Here is a 19,374-nt window from a genome sequence, read left to right on the forward strand (position 1 = left end):
TCAGGGTTATGACAGAAATAGCCAACCAGAGATGATAACTACGCATAGTGTAGATTGCGGTCATCATTATATACAAACACAGTCAGCTCAGGACGCGTGTCACAAACTTCACCAGAATTATCTTTGAGCTTTCCAGCGCGACCGTGAAGAAACGATGTAATTAATTTCATATGGATAGTACTCAGGAAAGCTCAAATATGATTAGATCATGAACGAAATTCTTTTGGCGATTAAGTGAGCAGGTTCTCGTTTTAAAAACAGCTATTCCCCGAAATAAATCTTCTGCTATATTATCGAGTATTACACTGTTCAATGTCTAGTAGCATTCAATCAATGCTTTGAACGATGTAACTTATTTCGAAAGTCGTAAAACACTAATAAATAAAAATAGGCTTTTGTTTTAGAATTTGGAAACAATAATATTCTTCTAACACCACAATGGTTGTGTGTTTGTAACAGTCTGCGAACATTATCTGCATGAAAACAGGTGAAAATCGACCAGATATATTAATCCTATTGTACACTGTAGAATGGAAGATTTTCCTTGAATTTCAGCATATATATATATAACAGCAGATTCTGACACTTTAAGGAAAGTGACGGGAAAGTACCTCACTCCTCATCTTCCTTGTACTCCTCTTCAGTGACGCTTAGGCCATCTACTGTATGATAGCTCATGGTGGACCTGTTGAGGATCAAACCAAACTTCGGGCTGAGTACTAAATATGCATACCAGTATGTCTCAACTGGGAAGCTTTAAATGCAAATTTGTTTCCCAAATATACCTTTATCTTTCGACAGTCATCAGAATAGTAGGGTCTATTATTAATTTTGAAAAATATAAATGTTGTTTCTATGCAGCAATTATAGTGATTTACATTAGTTTCGTTATATGTACAGTATATTCAAAGGGCTGCAGAGATTTCGAGCTACAGTGACGTCAAGCAATTTGAAACCAATAAGTGTATTCTACTCTCTCGCAGGAACTTTATATAGAAGAATGGTAGTGAAGCTGATTTTTCACTCAGCAGGTAGGTTCCTTGCAGGTTTTGTTGCACGCAGTTCTTTAGTTTGTAACTAGGTAACAAAACAAAAATTGCCTCGTGGCTACAAATAAAAGAGATAACTGCTAAAAGCAGGCTCTGTTTAAGATTATTTTTAGACCTTGAATAATGCATTAATTTAAACCTTTCCAGAATCCAGAAGAATTATATTCCATAATAGGACAAAGTTGGCTGCACGGCTCGGGTCATATAGCTGTGAGTTTGCATTCGGTAGATGGTGAGTTCGAATCCCACCGTCAGCAGCTCTGAAAATGTTTTTCTGTGATTTCCTATTTTCTCCAGGCAATTATTGGGACTGTGCTTTAATGAAGGCCACGGGCATCACCTTCCAAGTCCTACCCTTTCCCAACTTTGCGCCGGCGAATAGCTTCTATGTGATAGCGCGACGTTAAATCTCTAGCAATAAAAGCAAAGAATTTCGAAGATTCCATATGTTTTCTGAGAAACAATTTGCATGCACATTTTAGCTCTCGTGATCACAATGTTCAATAACAGTAACCGAACAGGTTAGCTCAGTGCTCTGCGACACGGCCAGTTGTGGCTGTTAGCTCTCTACTCGGAAGACAGGTGGGTTCGAATCCCCCTTAGGCCATCCTCGAAATGTTTTACCGTGATTTCCTCTTTTCAACACTAGGCAAATTCCGGGATGATAACTTTCTCAAGGCCACGGCCGCTTCCTTTACATTCATAGCCAGTATAATTACACGTACACCTACAGACAGTACAGGGGTGTACCAGAACAAGCAGCTACAACACTGGAGAGCTAAACATGTCCTCGGACGCTCCCAGCACACACAGAGAGCTCTACAATTGTGCTGGTAATAGCGTCAGACCAGCTAACAGAGTAGAAGTTGCAAGGTCACCGGAGCTCAATCGGTAGTGCACTGGACACAAAGTCAAAGGCTGTGGCCTCCAGTCACACTGGTTTCCAGTTGGCAATTGTTGCTCTGTAATTAACAACTATTTGGTATGTAAGTTACTATACTACCGAGCTCGATAGCTGCAGTCGCTTAAGTGCGGCCAGTATCCAGTATTCGGGAGATAGTAGTTTGGAGCCCCACTATCGGCAGCCCTGAAGATGGTTTTCCGTGGTTTCCCATTTTCATACCAGGCAAATGCTGGGGCTGTACCTCGATTAAGGCCACGGCCGCTTCCTTCCCACTCCTAGCCCTTTTCTGTCCCATAGTCGCCACAAGACCTATCTGTGTCGGTGCGACGTAAAGCAACTAGCAAAAAAATGTTACTATACTGTATATAACGTACTCGACACGACCGATGGCTAGTTGGATCATCAACAGATCAACCATCAACTGACACTGATACCTAGGTTTCACTGAAGGGACTTAGTAGGGAAATGAGGAATTGTGGAATTTCCTGTTTCTTTGCTCACCTAACCAGTATGTGCGCGTTACTTATCAGAGTACCAAGCCCACTCAAAGCCTATATTAAATCTAATTTATTTACCAGGCCCATGTGGTCACTTCTTATTGTGACTGGTTCATTTTTTACACATAGTATATTTTCAAAACTACTTGACATCACTGCAACTCAACTAAATTGTTGATAACCAGCACCACTTCTCTGTCCTTATAAATGAACTTCCTGTATGGTAACTTTAACAAGAACTAACTGAAGAAAACTCGCCTGATTGTCAATCATCCACGAGGATAGCCATAAATCCCTGCTAGAGAATCCTAATGAAAACTATAACATAAGTTGTGATGAAACAAGATTCCCGATTACTACTCTCTACGAGGTATATGTTGGAACTACCTCATTCGTGTACTCATTCTATTATGAACTCGTTTTGAACACTTCTCTTCAAACGAGACCGAGACGAATATGTAGTGCCGTATTGTTATTGTGTGAACGCCTCTTATAGTTTAATACAAAAGGTACTACGCATTTTCTGACAATTCTATTGCATTATTCCTGTGATCCGAATGTCGAATACCCTATCACATGAAATTAAATAGATCCTGAGTATTTTTATTTGCACTATCATAGATGAAAAATGACAACATCTTAAGTATGTGAACGATACATTTTACGAAATAGAAATTCCCGTTTCAGCATACATTTACTGTAGTTTTAATTGACAAACTTGCTTATTCTGTACCTAGTATCTCTTGTATCTAAGATGATCAGTCTGATATGTTACTCAATGAAAATACGGAGACTCATCCTTCCTCCTCAAGGAAGTGAGGAGAGACTGGTATCGAGGATTGGATGGCCAGGTTTCAGGATGTATTGTATTTGCTACCTTCAACCAACTCCAATTTGAGTCACTTTTCTTGGCAGCGGGGATCCTGGCCACTTCCCTGCCTTCCACTCTCACTACAATGTTCCCATTTTCGTCTTCATACCACCCTGTGCTCCTGTCTATGTTCTCTTTCTCTGTCTGGAATGAACACTCACATAAAGCATATATTTACAGCTCTTTTTTAGGGGTGGGAATGTTGTTAATGTTATTGGCGACCATGCAATTTCCTAGCTAAGGTTACCGTATATGTACAACATTAACCAAGTCTTCCATTAGAAATTTACTCCACAGACCTAGAAAAGAAATCACGTGAAATATATCCTATAAAATAGTTCATTATGAAATTACAAAAATCGAGATTGGTGCACTGAAATTTCAAAGCTAAGGCTTAACTATTGATATACTTGAGTGAACTCATTGAAAGATATTCAATTAAAGTGTAAAATATATCATTTCACTAAAACGTAGCCTCTAATTTCAATAATATTCTAGTACTTGATGAAGGAAATAGCTGACTTACGGATTTAATTTAAAATCAAATTACTGATCTTTCCATAACGCAATGAGGGACTTACCTTATCCACCTTCTTCAGTGCTGGCAAGGGTTTTTCTACTTCCTTGAGGTCACCCCAGTCGGGGTCATCTTTGGGCTTTCCCCATTCTTTGTATTTTCTCTTTCTCAGCATACTTCTGAAGTCCATACCACTGGCATCTGATGGAAAATGTAAATATTGGGACATCGTATCAAGGTAATTTAAAATTTATTGCTCAACCAATGGAGGAAACTATTATCAACATTAATTTGCACTTCTTCTCGAGCATGATATGACAGAGCGAAATAATAAAAAAAATATTCAAAATAAATTAATGCAATTTTAGAAATAAATTAATGCAATTATCAGTTTAATATTCGATATGGTAATAGAGTGAGGACACTGCTCCTTGCAACAAAGATAATTTCTTACCGGAAACGTAGAGCTGTGTTTCAGCCGAATCCTCTCCGTGGATGTTGCTCACTACCACTTTGTACTTGCCCTCGTCGTTGGGTTTGACTTTTCTTATACATAATGTTATAGAGTTCGTTTCACCGTCTGTCACAAATTTGAATCTACCTCCTTCCAGGTAGATGAGTTCTGTCAAACCCTGGAGAAGAGATCACATTACATTAATCAAGATTTTTCAACATTAACTTTCCCTTCACATGTCTCCTCTATGAAAGGTACAATGATAATGAATTGTTTGGAGCGGAATTTGGTTGATTACTCCGCAAGTTCCTTGGAGTAAACGGACTTTCCATTTAATGTTTGATATTCCAGTTGCCTGGTAATACACTCACATACAGTGTGAGTCATCAATATACTCAGAGAAAGACTAACAAAAGCATATGAAAAAATTCTAACTATTCAGCGATGGACAGAATGATGAGGTATCTTACTGCAAGTGTTACTCACCTTATAGAATTTGAATGTGGGCGCTGGATTTCCTTCCACCTGGACTGTGATGTAACCGGTCTGATCTGTAATGAATGAAAAAGTCATCAATAGATTAGAAACACTCTTCGATTTGTTTCCCTGAGACTTAGGTCTACGTTCTCAGCCTTCGAACTAAACGTCAATACATGTCTAACCATAACTTCAAAAAATACCTAGCATTTCACTCTAAGGGATAAAAGTGTATTGTCGAGGCTGCATTCAGGTGAACGGATCTATCCCCGGAAAGAAGATGTTTCAGAGCATGAATACCTGCCTAGAGAATGAATTGAAATTAACAAATCAACAGAGCGTTGCTGTAGAGTTGGTGTTTGACAATCCAGGACATGCATCTACATCCAGCCTGAACTTTCATGACTTACTACCTTGCAAATAATAATAATAATAATAATAATAATAATAATAATAATAATAATAATAATAATAATAATAATAATAATAATAATAATAATAATTGTACTTTCTTAACTTCTTTGTATGAATTCAATTTTATGTTCCTTTCTTTAATTCGTTCTTAAGCAAGACCAAAATTTCACACGTATCTAGAGCCAAATAACTGTACTTTGATTTACTATTTTCGTCGCTTTCACTTCCACATGCGTGAGCACGGGAACGGTCTCGCGTGCCAGCCAGAAGGTCATTATTGTTGTCTGACTGTTTGGATACAGAGTGTTGTTACTAGAACCAAGATTTGTGTGCGAAATGCACGTTCCTTTCTGAACATATATATTTTATAGGCAATTTGACCGATGTTTGATAGTGCATGAACTTCTAGGGAAAGGCATATTTTATATTTTAAGGCAAGAATGCGTATTTTAAGTGATAATATTTAATAAAATCTCTGTAAACAATAGGATAAACATAAAAAGGTAATTTTATTAAGAAAACTATCGTTTGTATGCTGCTTGTTGTGAAATAATATTCCGCAGAATCTTCTGAAACTCGCCGTGTTGCTAAAATTACATTGGATAAGCTTAGTCATGTCTTAAATAAACATCCCGGTTAAAAAATAATCTGTCAAATTAGCAGAAGGTCAGTTAAAGGGACTGAAATAAAAGGGGAACTCATTGAAGAATAATTGGAGTGTTTTTCACTTACATCCGTGATATCATGGGATGTAGAAAATATATTTTCAATGTATAAAATATTCTTCTCTCACAAACATAGGTGCTTCATACAAGAAAATCTCACGACAACTTTCTTTATATACTGTAACACCCACGAACGAAGTATTCATAAACTTGACCATTTTCGGTTCTTATTAGATCCATATTGACTACTATTATTCGTCAACCTGTGAGAAATAGGGCTAATAATAGTACACTTGACAATACAATTGGTTATACAATTAGTATATACTGCCTACTATGAATTAAATAAGTAGTAAGAAGTATATACTGATATTCAATTGTATTGACCGGTGGACAATCACTGGCCCTGTTTCTCACACGTTGATGAGTGAAGTAACATTTATCAGAAAATAAATAGTTTATTTGACTTTTCTCCTACTACATTCGATGTTTTTCTTTGACTCTTTTCGTGTATAATTAATTATTTTTTGTGTATAAAAATCCGAACTCTAGTACATAAGTACATGTGATGGTTTGTCGTCAGTTCATTCAACAGTTTTGGCATCAGGTACTGACCTTCTACAGCCGAGTAGCTCTCTTGAATATCAACAATTGCAGGAGGTCCCTCAGGACCAATGTCTCTCAGAGGTGTTGATGGCTTGTCGATCATCTCACCCAGCTCAGCCACGCTCGGTCGTCGAACATCTGTGCTTGGGCGCCTGCGCTGTTATGCGAGGAAAATAATTAGTGACTGATTTCACTAATTAATTTCGGTACGACTAGAGAACTTTGATGGAATGAAAGTAATTTAACTTCCAGAAAATTGAGAAGATTATTTTTTAAATGAAACAATTGTTCATACGCAATTATTTGTAAAATAGAATTATCTTTATTGAAATTGCAATGAAAAGAGTTATGAAAAAGAAATCTGGTTATTAAAATGAATTTAAGTGAATTTCATCTTTTAAAATTGACAAATATCTAAAATATTTGATATTGAGTAAAACTAACATAAAACATACACAATCACACAAGTGAAAAATAACACCGGGGACACACAAACTTCGTAATATGAGGAGGATATGGGCAATTAGTGACATATACTGCCGGATATTATTGAAAATATCTGAAAATGTAAGTGCAACACAGGTATTGAGAGAAGCAAAATAAAATAAATGAAATAATAAAAACTTAATTAACGTAAAACCAAGGAGAAACTGAAAAAAGAAACATAAAAGAACATAAAGAAACATAAAGAAACATAAAGAAACTAAATAAGAAACAAACAGAACATAAAATCAGCTTCACTATGATGGTAGAGACTGTCCATCACGTTGCAGGCTCCTGCCCGGACTCTACTCACTACACGCTCCAAACAATTGCAGACCACTAATGATAAGAACGGTGAATGTTATTACGATTTACGGGACTTGGGTACACAGCTGATTGTGCAGAAACATGAACAACTGAAAACTTGGAGAGAAATGAAGCAAGAGAGAGTACTGGAAGAGTGTAAAAAGAAAATATTGCATCCTTACTTAAGAAAATAATATTAGGAAAATGATAATAAATAAATAATCTGAGATATTCCCTACCGACAATATATCTTCCGTATTCATTGTCCTACCGAATTTGGGGTTGTTTGTGGCAATGATAGTTCAGTTTTCTAGATAAAAGATTAAAGAATGACTTGAGGCTTTCCCAGATTCTTACGGAAGGAATGTGAGTGTACTGCTTCAAATATGGCACGGCTGTGAACGCAGCCAAGAAATGTGGCTCAGGAAATCGTCACGCTCACCATGTGCCATTCCATTTGATAAGGTAACAGTCGTCTTGACATACGAAGGTATTAATGGACTTCCGAATTTCCTACAGGTTTAGTTTCATATGCAGGCGTTGTTAAAGCATACTGTATGTCAAGATTTCTTCATTCATCTCCAGTAAACAATAAATTCGTCACTCGACTGATCTGTATCATTGCAGAATGATATTCACATTCTAGGTGATAGTCATTTTTCTTTGTAATATTCATCGTAAGCTCTGGGATTATTGTGAGAAAGAAACTGAATGTTCATTGGGATTATTAGAGAAACTTACTTACGAGAAACTCATTTGAGGTCGGGAAAACGCTATGTTATTAAAACTGTTGAAAGTGACACACAATGTCTAGTTAGCATGTGCAATATTAATTAAATACGGAGCCTTTCCGTTCCCGTCTGTTCAGGATTAGAAGCCGACGTGTTGAGACGTTCCGTATGAATTCTTGAACGCACGCAGTTCGCATGACAAGCAAAGAATAGATCACACGGCTCTTCTAATGTACTCCAAGAAATTTTAATGGGCTAGAGCAGGGCCTCTCAGGGTGCATGCGCGTGGTGCATGCACTGTGCACGGTGCAAGAGACGACTTGGCTTGGTCGAACACTCCTCGATTTGGTGCAATAGCGCTTACTCTCTCTTTACTCACGCCTGTCTCGCTCGCTCCGCCTGTCTCCCTCTGCCCCACTTGCGCCGTAGCGCTCCAAATCCAGGCTGACTTGAGCCGAGCAGAGGCGAGTTGAGCCGAGCTTAGCCGAGTAGCCCAGAGACGAAGCGTTGATCCGAGCCATGCCGAGCGGCAGCGATGCACAGTGCACGGAGCTCTTGCACCTCTATCTGCACGCGTGAGGTTTTGGGCGTTTGAGAGGCCCTGGGCTAGAGAGAAGTGGCTTGGAAGTGACTGTGATGACAATTCCATTTCAGGGAAAGCGATTACAATGATGGAGTTACTTCTCCCGGAAAGAACGGTGGCGATGGAAGTGATAACTGTGCTGGAGGAGATAGCATGCTCCCGTGACATGGAAATGGTCACTGGTTCACTGTGTAGCAGTTAATAAATATTGATCTGTACGAAGATGTCCACCTCCAGAGTGTAATTATTAGCGCTATTAGCTGTCGTCCTCAGAGCCTCAGTTTCGACTCACGGTACTGCCAGAGATATAAGATAGCCAGGAGGGCTGGTTTGTGGATAAAAGCGTACATGAGGCTCATCTCCATTGGGGTCATGCCCGAAATGAACTGCACCACCCCAGAACGAGGACACGGGTTTATTTGTGTACGAAGGACAGCGTTGTAAATATGTTGCATTATGGTTTTTACCAATGTAGTAAGTTAATTTAATTTCCAAAAATTTAAAAGAATATTTCTGGATCTGCGTGCAAATAATTTAGTACGGTTCTTATTGGTTAATTGGCAATGGAAAACAACGTTCATAGCAGACTGATGGATAGTGCCTATGAACAGAGAGAAGATCGATGTGTGCTATATGTAGCCATCGCCCTGCACTGATTACCAAAGTTAACCAAAGTAAACACCTTAGGTGAGGTAAACCATTCAGGAAGATCAGATATGTAGACACTCTTCGCGTAACCATTCTTAATGACCACGCTGTACATATATGATCTGCCCGAATGGTTTATCATAATGAATAAGTCACTCTTGATTTAGATCGAGTTAACTTTTACGATCAGTACAGAGACTAGTCCTTCATTTGCTGCTCATTTTGCAATTAAATCGTATGCTTGGATCATTTTCTGAATTCTGACGGTAAACATTTTTGAAGTGTATCACCTAGAGATCATCTTTCTATTCAAAAGCAAATACTTCTGGCACCACCCAAACATACATTTACCGTCGTTCTCTTGTGTAAAAGATTTTTCGTTAGTAAGTAATATTGTGTATGCGAACTATACGTTGTGAGTTGTCTTCAACGATACCATCAACATAGTATGTTCCTTCCAAGTGGGCTGGATTCCTTCACTATTGCAGGTGAAAGCTATCTGGGTCAGGAGTTATGTCCTTTTTCCAGCAGTTTATTTGCAAGTACTGGTATTCAGTATGTTAACAGTTTTTGTACGATGTAGAGGAGTGGAATGAATAATGGAGTGCAATTGCTTGGACCCATCAAGCAGCAAAATTAAAACACCAGGAGTCCGACACAATCTAACCTGCTTCTCTGGTTCCTCCAGCTGGCCAGGGCGTCCTTTCCTCTGTTACAAATAAAAATGTGGATAATTGATGAAATAGAACTAAATCAAATAAATAAAGAAACAAACAAATAAAAGAAATGAAATAAATTCATAAAATTAAAGAATGAAATCACCTACTAACTGACGCACCAAGCCCTGATCGTGTGAAAATAAAATATCGAAGACCGTAGTTTTAGCTGGTTGTCAGTTAATAGAAGGAACAAAAGTATCAATAACAAAATAAATTAAACTGTAACTAAAGATAACCAAAGGATTAGAATAAACATAAGATGTAACAACTGAGTTAAGAGCATTGCATTAATTGACGTACATTGGATACTTTAAGAATTCTGAATTACGAACACCAGGTGTAATACCGATTTTAATACAATCCAATTTACATAAGTTCATTATATGCATGAACTTGTTATTTACGTATGAGTTGATTGATGAGTTTACGTGATAGATGTCAATTAATGCTCACGCAAATAAATCGTCTTTAATAAACTAAAATAGTCAAAAAGGCAACAAAAATCAACAATAAACTAAATTAAAACAAAAATAAATATAACTAAATTATAAATAATACATCAACTTAAAATAAATCGATGTCGCGCAAAAGGAGAGGTTGAAATACGGCTGAGTCAGTTACTACAGTGATGTGAACAGGGCAGAGGAGAGATCAAAACAATCACTGTACAAGAACTGAAAATAAAACATAAAATATAAATAATACTGTGGCAACACTCCTGGGAGAACACTGAATTAGAAACCATGAAAAAAATAATTAACGAAAGAAGGAGACAAACACAAGGCAAACTAAGAATGAGGAATACGTAATATTCCTTTGGCATCCTTTGAAGGATTTGTTTACAGATCACGTACTCCATACGGACTTTGTGGGGATACATATTCACTTACAACACAGCGGAAACAGTAGGGGAAGGATCAAGGAATATTTATTAGTTAATTGCTAATTCTTGTACCTAATAAGTTTTGTTGAATTATAAGGGGGAGATTGCCTCAATCTCTAAATCACCTGTGGTGTTCCAATGGAATGACTGATTGCTGATGTGACGAAATTAGATTACCTTCTAAAGAAGCAATTCTGGAAGCATAAACTTATGCTAATTGTGATATATTGTTATAGTGGAAGCCATCAGTTTCGACTCTGTTAATTTATAACAGTATTAATACATGTTTTATTTTTCAGGTATGTTATAAATTTTATTCATTCATAAATTAGTTTCGACAGACTGAGTGTAAAAATCTGGTATATTGTACATTGTTACAGAGTATAGGGATATCAAGTGAAAATGAAGAAATATTTACCCGTTATATGAAAACCGTGTGAAATAAATGACAAAATTCATGTATAAATAAATTCCTTAAGTGCTCGTGACTCAGAAGAGAACTTGAGCATTACGTTTACAGATGTTGTTTTATCCTGTTATTGTTGAATGAAGCTCTGATATTTTTATAATCTCCAGAGAACTCCCTGTTGACTATATTTTACTCAGTGTTGAGGACGGTAATAACTTTATTTTAAAGATGTTGCAGAATATGTTTGAGTACATTTTGAGGGCTTACTGTGGAATTAAGATAACTAAAAAAATTGACATTATTTGGCTTTTCTCCAGCCGATGGCAAAATTTGTTCTTCTACTTGGTGACAAAAGATTGTAACTCAGTTATGAACAGCCTTGTCTACGCGTCAATTATAAAATAAATCAAACAGATGAGAAAGAAGACACCTGTAGAGGTAGTAGTGATGAAAAGTTAACGAAACTTAATGCAACTTCATATTTTCTCTTCGATATGCTTGGTTGCATTCAGACGTATCTTAGTAATTATTCATGTAATTTATGACTGCTTATGTTTAGAAAACATTCTAAATATGTTCCATAAGAAAGGATATTTCCTTTATATATGATGTTTTGGTTCTTAAAGAGACAATGCATTTGCTTTCTTTCATATATGGAAATCATCAACGTTGTAGTTAGGAAAGGTTATCTTATATCTAAACCCAGAACAACGGTCGAGAGGATCCGTCTTGCCGACCACACGACACCCCGTATTCTGCACGCCTTCGGGTTGAGTGCGGTTGCCTGGTAGGCCAAGGCCCTTCGGGGCTATTGCGCCATGGTAATTCTTTGTCTCTCCTGAAAAATTAAGATTTGTAGTTATGTTAGTTTTACACTAAGCCATCGATTTGATAGATACTGTCATGTTAACGAAACGTCTGATCATCATTTGAAAAATCTCATGAGTGTTTTAGTCCATAAATATTTAGTTATTCGCTTCACACACAGTCTTCAGATTTCTTTTCTAGATATGGTATTTCAGCATTCATATTTTAGTTATAAGAGAGTTTGGGCGGACTGAATGAAGACTGTTTTAACTTTAAGCCCAACGCTTTTTAGCCCCTTCCTCTGGATTTCAGCGTTAGTACTATACATGCTGTTATGCGTCGTTTTCCACACTGAAGTACTCCCACAATGGGCGCCCGCAGGATCTTTCCGGGATGGGGGCACATTAACAATTTTCTTCAATATAAAAACCAATATAACGTCGGCAAAATTAAATTGTTTACAGAAATTTCCGGTTATAACAGATGCTAGATGACTGTCAGTAAGTTCAGTTTATGAAATCATCTGGTATGATGTTAAACAATTGAACGTCAACTTTTTTAGAATGCCCATGACTCCCACCAAACTGCCACGTGCTATAGTCTGGTTCATCACATGTTTCCATAGTCCACTTATGGTTGCGTCTCTCTTTAGACCGTGTTAGGCGCCACTCTTAGCATTCACAGGATGAATTATTATTATTATTATTATTATTATTATTATTATTATTATTATTATTATTATTATTATTATTATTATTATCATTGCACAATGAATTGCGATTTGAATACACTCCAGTAGGAATTTTTCTTGCTGTAGAGTGGTACATACCATATCAATGGAAAGTGATATCGCTTGCTCCAACCAAAACAAAGGACAAGTTTCAATGTACTAGTTAAAGCCACATTCTTACATTATAAGAAATACAATGTTCTTTGTTGTACAACTACTTGTTTTAGGAAAAGGCCAGGTCTCACTACTGTTTGTGAAATGCGGACTTGGATACCCAAATTTAATAAAGCAACGTCTCAGTTTAAAATTTTTCTCGCTGATATTTCTCCTTATTAATAGTTTGCGTTCGTGGTATTATATTTTAGAAATGCATCAGCATTCCTTTTTCCTGTGCCCAAACATTGTAGGTTATGGAGATCTGTTTAGTTCATTAACGGTCTTCGTGAATCCTGCACTTATAAGAATTAAGAGCTCTTCGTATCACTGTTTAGCGGCAAATGTTATGGATCGATTGATGTTAATGCCACCCAATAAATTTTGCTATGAAATATGCAGCATCAGGGTTGAGAAATTGCTAACAGTGGTACACAAATTCTGCCGCATTCGTTCTTTATTATTTTATGAAACGACGAATTATTCCAGTCAGAATATCGACCCTCCACCCCACTTATAAAAGCATAATATGCTATTCTTCACTATATACTGTGTGCATACAAACTAAATGGTTTAAGAGCTTTTAATTAAATAATTCTAACGCTGCTTTAGTTAATCTGACTTTACTCAATAATTGTATTTTGTCGTTTCCGGACAGAGTGATTTATAATGAATTTAACACGCGAGAGGTCGCGCGAAGGCAAATTGCTCACACTTCATATTTTAATGAGCTGCTATTTTCCTTTGGCGGTGAATGCTCCGATAAAAATATTAATATGTACTCTGTGTAACTGCCTTTCGACTAGTACTAACATAATTACCCAGTAACAATATTTTCTCAATGTAAAAAAATTAATGAATTTTGTCACAAAATCTGGTAAAGTTACGAGAGTTTTTAAAGAGCGCGAGAGGTCGCGCGTGAGCAAATTGCCGCAACGTTTCCATTTGTACATTTCAATGAATGATTTGGTCCCAATTCAAGATAAAACTACAGCACCGCACTTCACTGAAAGCCACCATAAACCTCATGAACTTTACTTAAGAAACTTCCTCGGAAATGCAGTCATGTAAGAATGCACTACGCGAGGAGTCACATGAGGGCAATATGCCGCGGCAGATGCGAGAGTGAAAGGAAACTTAAACTACTCCGGAACGCAGCAGGCAGTTCACTGACGATAATCAACGTCAGGCGAAAGAGAGGGAGGGGAGGGATGAAACGAGAGCCCTAAGCCCTACAGCGGCTAGCAACGAAATTATTAACAAATATTTAAAAGTGCGGCAAATTGCCGCGGGTGCGACCTCTCGCGTTTTAATTTGTAGTACTACTCCATTGATTGTTACTCAGTATTGCTTTATAAAATAATATTATGTAATGTTCGTTCCAGATGTATTGACAGATGTTCGCAATTCGAATACAAATCACCCCCGAAGAGATTACTGAATTTCCTTATATTTAGGCTGCCGTTTTTAATGTTGACTGTGTCATAATGCACTATCATAGTATTGAAACTGGATAGGGGTATGTATTATTTATTCCTGAAAGTTTCATAAGGTAAAACATATGGTTGATATGTTAGAAACGTACATAGAATGTTAAAGCAATCAACAATGAAGGTATTCTAAAACACTTGGGTACTACTAGCGCTTAACTGCTAGAGTTGAAAGACGTCATATTTCAAAGCAATGCCAAAGACAAGGTCAGCTTTGTGCTCTCATAACACAAATCTCACCTTTGGGTCAAATACCTCACCAGGCCGCAATTTCCCAACCTGCAGAAAAATAATGAAATTGAAAGCGAATTACGTGAAAAAATAGGACTTTGAGAGGAAAGATTCGGGAATTCTCATGCCCAGAACTGGGAAGTGAGAGCCAACAGGGGTACAATACATGGACAAAACATCACCATTTTACCTGTTGAACTAACATGGAAATAAAATAAATCGCAGAACAACACATGTAAGAGAGGAAGATGCATTCAAAGAAGAGTTTAGCAAAATAAATGTTCGCAATTAATGTTCACTGAAGTAAAAATCTTCTCGTTACTCATACATTCGGTCTCAAGAGCATTTACTCAACCATGCATTCAGAGGTCTAATTGAACGAAGAGGAAAAGCAAGTCAGTTTTAAATAATAAATTAAAATCCTAAATGCAAAGCAAGTGAAAAGGAAGGAAATTAATTTAACTGAAAAAGATAGAGAATCTCAACAAATGGCATGTGCCATTTCAGGTATTTCAGGTATGATCAGTCTCACCTTTCTCTCTTCAACGACTTCACCAGGGCGCAACTTTCTACCTTCCTAAAAGTAAAATGAAAATGATGAGAAGTAAGAGCACATACAACTTGCACAGTTTTGAAGATGTATAAAATAGTGTCTAACGAGGTTACTTAGGTAGTCCACCGTACCGTGCTCATGCAGGGTATTCAGAAACTTCAGCATGTCATTAGGTACATTATATACAAGCCAGATGGACTCGGTATTTAATATCTTATAAGAAAAAAGCAAACTGTGCATCCGTGACGCGGATATTAGTAACAAGTTGAATGCTCCTGATGTTCACATGATTGGACATCAATTTTATTTCCGAAATGAAAATTAATATTTAATATTGAACATATTCAACATCGGAAATTCTTAAACTGCGGTTCGTAATTTACAGAGGTCCGCATAATTTTAATAGCACTCTAATATAGAATTAAGCGCTGCACTATACAATGAAGACATCGGGGAGTATTTACAGGGTTAGGTTAATGATCTCGCACTCATATTAGTACATAGAAGAAGCCAGGCGGTCACATATTTACAGAAGTCGAAGTCAGCGTGAGGTACAACAGTCTTACCTCGGTATTTACGGTCTTCGTGCAGAGAATATCATTGAGAATGGCATTATGTACACTATTTTATAAAGACTGTCGTGTTTGCAAAGCATCCGTAATGGATTTATAAGCAAGAAGAAAGAATTTCCGCAGCGTGGCGACAAAATCAATCGATATGCATGTTTCTACAATTCGGCAGGCACAAAACACTCGTTCATATTAATCAGGCTGCAGTTACCACAATGCGAACGTCAAAGACACACTTATTCTTCTTCTACTCTGTGCTTCTCGTTCTTCTTCCTCTTTGTTTTGTCTTCTGCTCCCTTAGCTTATTCGTCTCACACTAATATTTACACAAGTGAAATACAGAGAGAGATTATTGAAACACAAAAGCATACTAAGTAGTACCTCTTGGAGTTCCTCCTGTTTAATGGCTGAAATTTTCTGTACATTGCATCTGAAATAAATGGCAAGCTCGATAACAACAAACTGAATCAAACACCAAAAAGTACACATATATACAGTCACATAAACATTGTCACACAGACAACTGTACAATATATACAGCGATGATCTCCAACGTTGAAGAGTCGACATCTAGTTTTAGTAATATTAATAAAAGTATCATAGAAACAATTATATTAAAGGCAGGATTCGTATTAACACAAAAATGGATTTTACATTCCGGTCCTGGCTGGAAACTAGCTGAAATGTACATGGGGTTAAATTATCACATATAACACATATGCATATATACAGCTGAGGTGCTTTATCATAAAAAACAAAGCGTACCGTACAATTCTATATGAGCTTTATAGACTATATTATTTTTGTCGCTAAATAAAACAAAAGGAACTACAAGTGTTAAAAATAAATACTTCAAATTAGAGGATTATTTGAATTTTAGTACTTGAAGACTAGACTAATATTCTAGTAGTTTATAGAGCATGCTTTTCCTGTATATCACGTTTCCTATGTTAGGTAAGTTATTCTTAAGTAGATTTCAAAATAGCGATTGTTTCTGCATTGTTGAAACGTATCCTAGGGGAACCAGGGCGTCATGAAATGGTCAAGAACGTACCTACTTCAATTTTATAACCGATATGTACTGTTTATGTACTTTGTTAAAAAGGAACCCATACTCTTCAGTGTCGGCTCAGGTAATAACAACTTCAAAGCTTTTCAGTCTGTATTATAACACCTGTAATACTATAAAATACCTCCATTCTTTGTTCAATAGTGTGTTTTTACAGGTTATAGGTGTTCGACAGACTATAAAGCATTAGTCGTTATATATTTCGTTCCTCCCAAGTCCTTACGTTGAGTCAGCTAATGACGAATGAATGCCGTTATTTACTTGTCCACCTATTCAATACTTATTGTTTTAATAAATCCCTTTGATTACTGTATACAATGACAATGCCAATTGCACATTCTTCGGCTTTGTTAAGCCATCATCAGCCATTAAATTTCATATTTGGTCACGACATATCTTATGATTATAAACTTCACACATATTTTACATGCCACAAATACATGCTTGTTACAGTTAACCAAAACCAAACCAAAACCCATGGCACTACAGCCCTTGAAGGGCCTTAGCCTACCAAGCGACCGCTGCTCAGCCCGAAGGCCTGCAGATTACGAGCTGTCGTGTGGTCAGCACGACGAATCCTCTCGGCCGTTATTCTTGGCTTCGTAGACCGGGGCCGCTATCTCACCGTCAGATAGCTCCTCAATTCTAATCACTTAGGCTGAGTGGACCTCGAATCAGCCCTCAGGTACAGGTAAAGATCCCTGACCTGGCCGGGAATCGAACCCGCGGCCTCCGGGTAAGAGGCAGGCACGCTATCCCTACACCACGGGGCCGGCTTGTTACAATGAACACCATGATATAATTAAAATAATACACTATTGAGTTGAATAACAAGTGAATGACTACATTTAAAATATTATATTATTTACAGTACACATGATGTTTTCAAATGGCCAGGTATTACACACCGTTGTAAAAACTAAGTTGAATTCACAAATGTTAATAAAAATCTTCAGTAAGAAGTTAAATTGTAATCTGAGTTAGCAGTTCTACTGAAAAGGTGGACAAGTAAATACTAGTTTTCTAATGGTCATAGTCAACACGGAACTTGAATAATGAATTTCATTTTGTGGAATGAATACTGTCAATACGTTTCGTTTTGCTTTCCTATAAAATTGATAGTTTATAAACTGAGGTATGTTTATCTTCCAATTCATACCTGCTAAAATGAAAAAAAATTGCAGGGAGCTAATAATTAGCGTTTGCTATTTCCGTATGAAAAGGAATATATTTAGGTAAAAATATTTCATTACACTGTACATTTGCAAAAAGGCTGTAATAATTTTAGGTACCGGTATACAGTTTTCAGATACAAATTTACACTATGTATGGTTTTAAATCAATAAGAGTGGTAGAGTGAAATTATGTGGATACGATAATATAAATTGAAAATTGGTGTTCTTCCGTGAAATACTTTCTGAAAAATTTGTACCTAAAATGCTTCCTTAATCTCTAATGTTTGTCAAGTCTATTGACATTTCTTGATCTAATAATTACACAGTGTACTGCTGATCTATGATACTCAATAAAATGGTTGGAAATAGATTTTGTAAGGATAATGTCAAATTTCGTGACAATTTAAATGAAATTATTTTAGACAAGTAACTTCAAAATCAATTAAAGTTCCAGTTTCAGTTCCCGTGCCTGTCCCCTTAAGTTTAAGGTAACGAAATATAATTCTAATTGTCCTTGTGCTATTATTATTGCCACACTAATCGATAATGTTAATTCTATTAATATTCCTTATGTTGCTAATGTTACGAATTCACAACATATATTCGTGTCGTATTTACATAATTACAGGTCTCTTATTGCAGGATAGTTGCCTTTTGTTCCGAAAATGAAATGTAGGAGTGTCTTTAGATAATTACGTTACACGAAATACCTTCTCGACAAATGTGACTCAGGGAAAGTTAATTCATTCCTAACATAAATATGCGTTCAGGGCTTCGGGTTCGAAAAAAAATCAAAGTTAAATACAATATTTGTTATGCTCTGCTTTTAATTGCTGAACCAATCCATACTGAGACGTTAATAATGGGAATGTAATCGCTAACAACATAGAGGGAATCTATTACGATTTTCTAACGAAAACCAAAACTGATACTGATCGAAAGAAAGGACGTATTTCAATTCATCAGACTAAATGGGTAAGTCAGCAGCTCGTGATCTGAATTCATTCTGCGAACTTCTTGCAAAATCTCCCAAAATGAAAATGTATGCATGGTAATAATTAAGATAAACATAGGACAATGTTCGAAATCTGAATCCACTTTTCTCATTTGGTGCATTTCAGGATGTGACGTATCGAGATGTACAAAACAGGTACTGTTTGATTATAACGCTAACACCATCCAACGACGAATAAGCTAACTATTAAGTTCACTGCTATCATCAATTTTCTCCAAAACTTTTAACAAATAGTATGCCGTTTTCTCAATTACCTTATGTGCAAATAAGGACTCTAGACTTTGGTAACAAATTCACATTTAATATGAAGTCATTAAGTCGCTTGAGGTAGCATACATTGAGTCAGCCAGTTCAGTAGATCATAGT

At 36.7% G+C, this 19,374-nt stretch overlaps 1 protein-coding gene across 26 annotated transcripts in view; it reads right to left on the reverse strand.

The window, feature by feature from the left end:
* Window positions 1-19,374, reverse strand: part of bt (projectin protein bent) — a 520,921-nt gene that overhangs the window by 295,014 nt on the left and 206,533 nt on the right. For all 26 annotated transcript variants that reach the window (XM_067141199.2, XM_067141225.2, XM_067141218.2 and 23 more), the window contains 6 exons: window positions 15,160-15,204; window positions 9,873-9,914; window positions 6,464-6,611; window positions 4,779-4,843; window positions 4,293-4,470; window positions 3,903-4,039 (listed from right to left, as the gene is read on the reverse strand). In XM_067141199.2, coding sequence (XP_066997300.2) covers window positions 3,903-4,039; window positions 4,293-4,470; window positions 4,779-4,843; window positions 6,464-6,611; window positions 9,873-9,914; window positions 15,160-15,204 — 615 coding nt within the window. The remainder of the gene's footprint in view (window positions 1-3,902; window positions 4,040-4,292; window positions 4,471-4,778; window positions 4,844-6,463; window positions 6,612-9,872; window positions 9,915-15,159; window positions 15,205-19,374) is intronic.

This window comes from Anabrus simplex, chromosome 2 (genome assembly GCF_040414725.1).
Source record: "Anabrus simplex isolate iqAnaSimp1 chromosome 2, ASM4041472v1, whole genome shotgun sequence".
In the NCBI taxonomy this organism is placed as follows: Eukaryota; Metazoa; Arthropoda; class Insecta; order Orthoptera; family Tettigoniidae; genus Anabrus; species Anabrus simplex.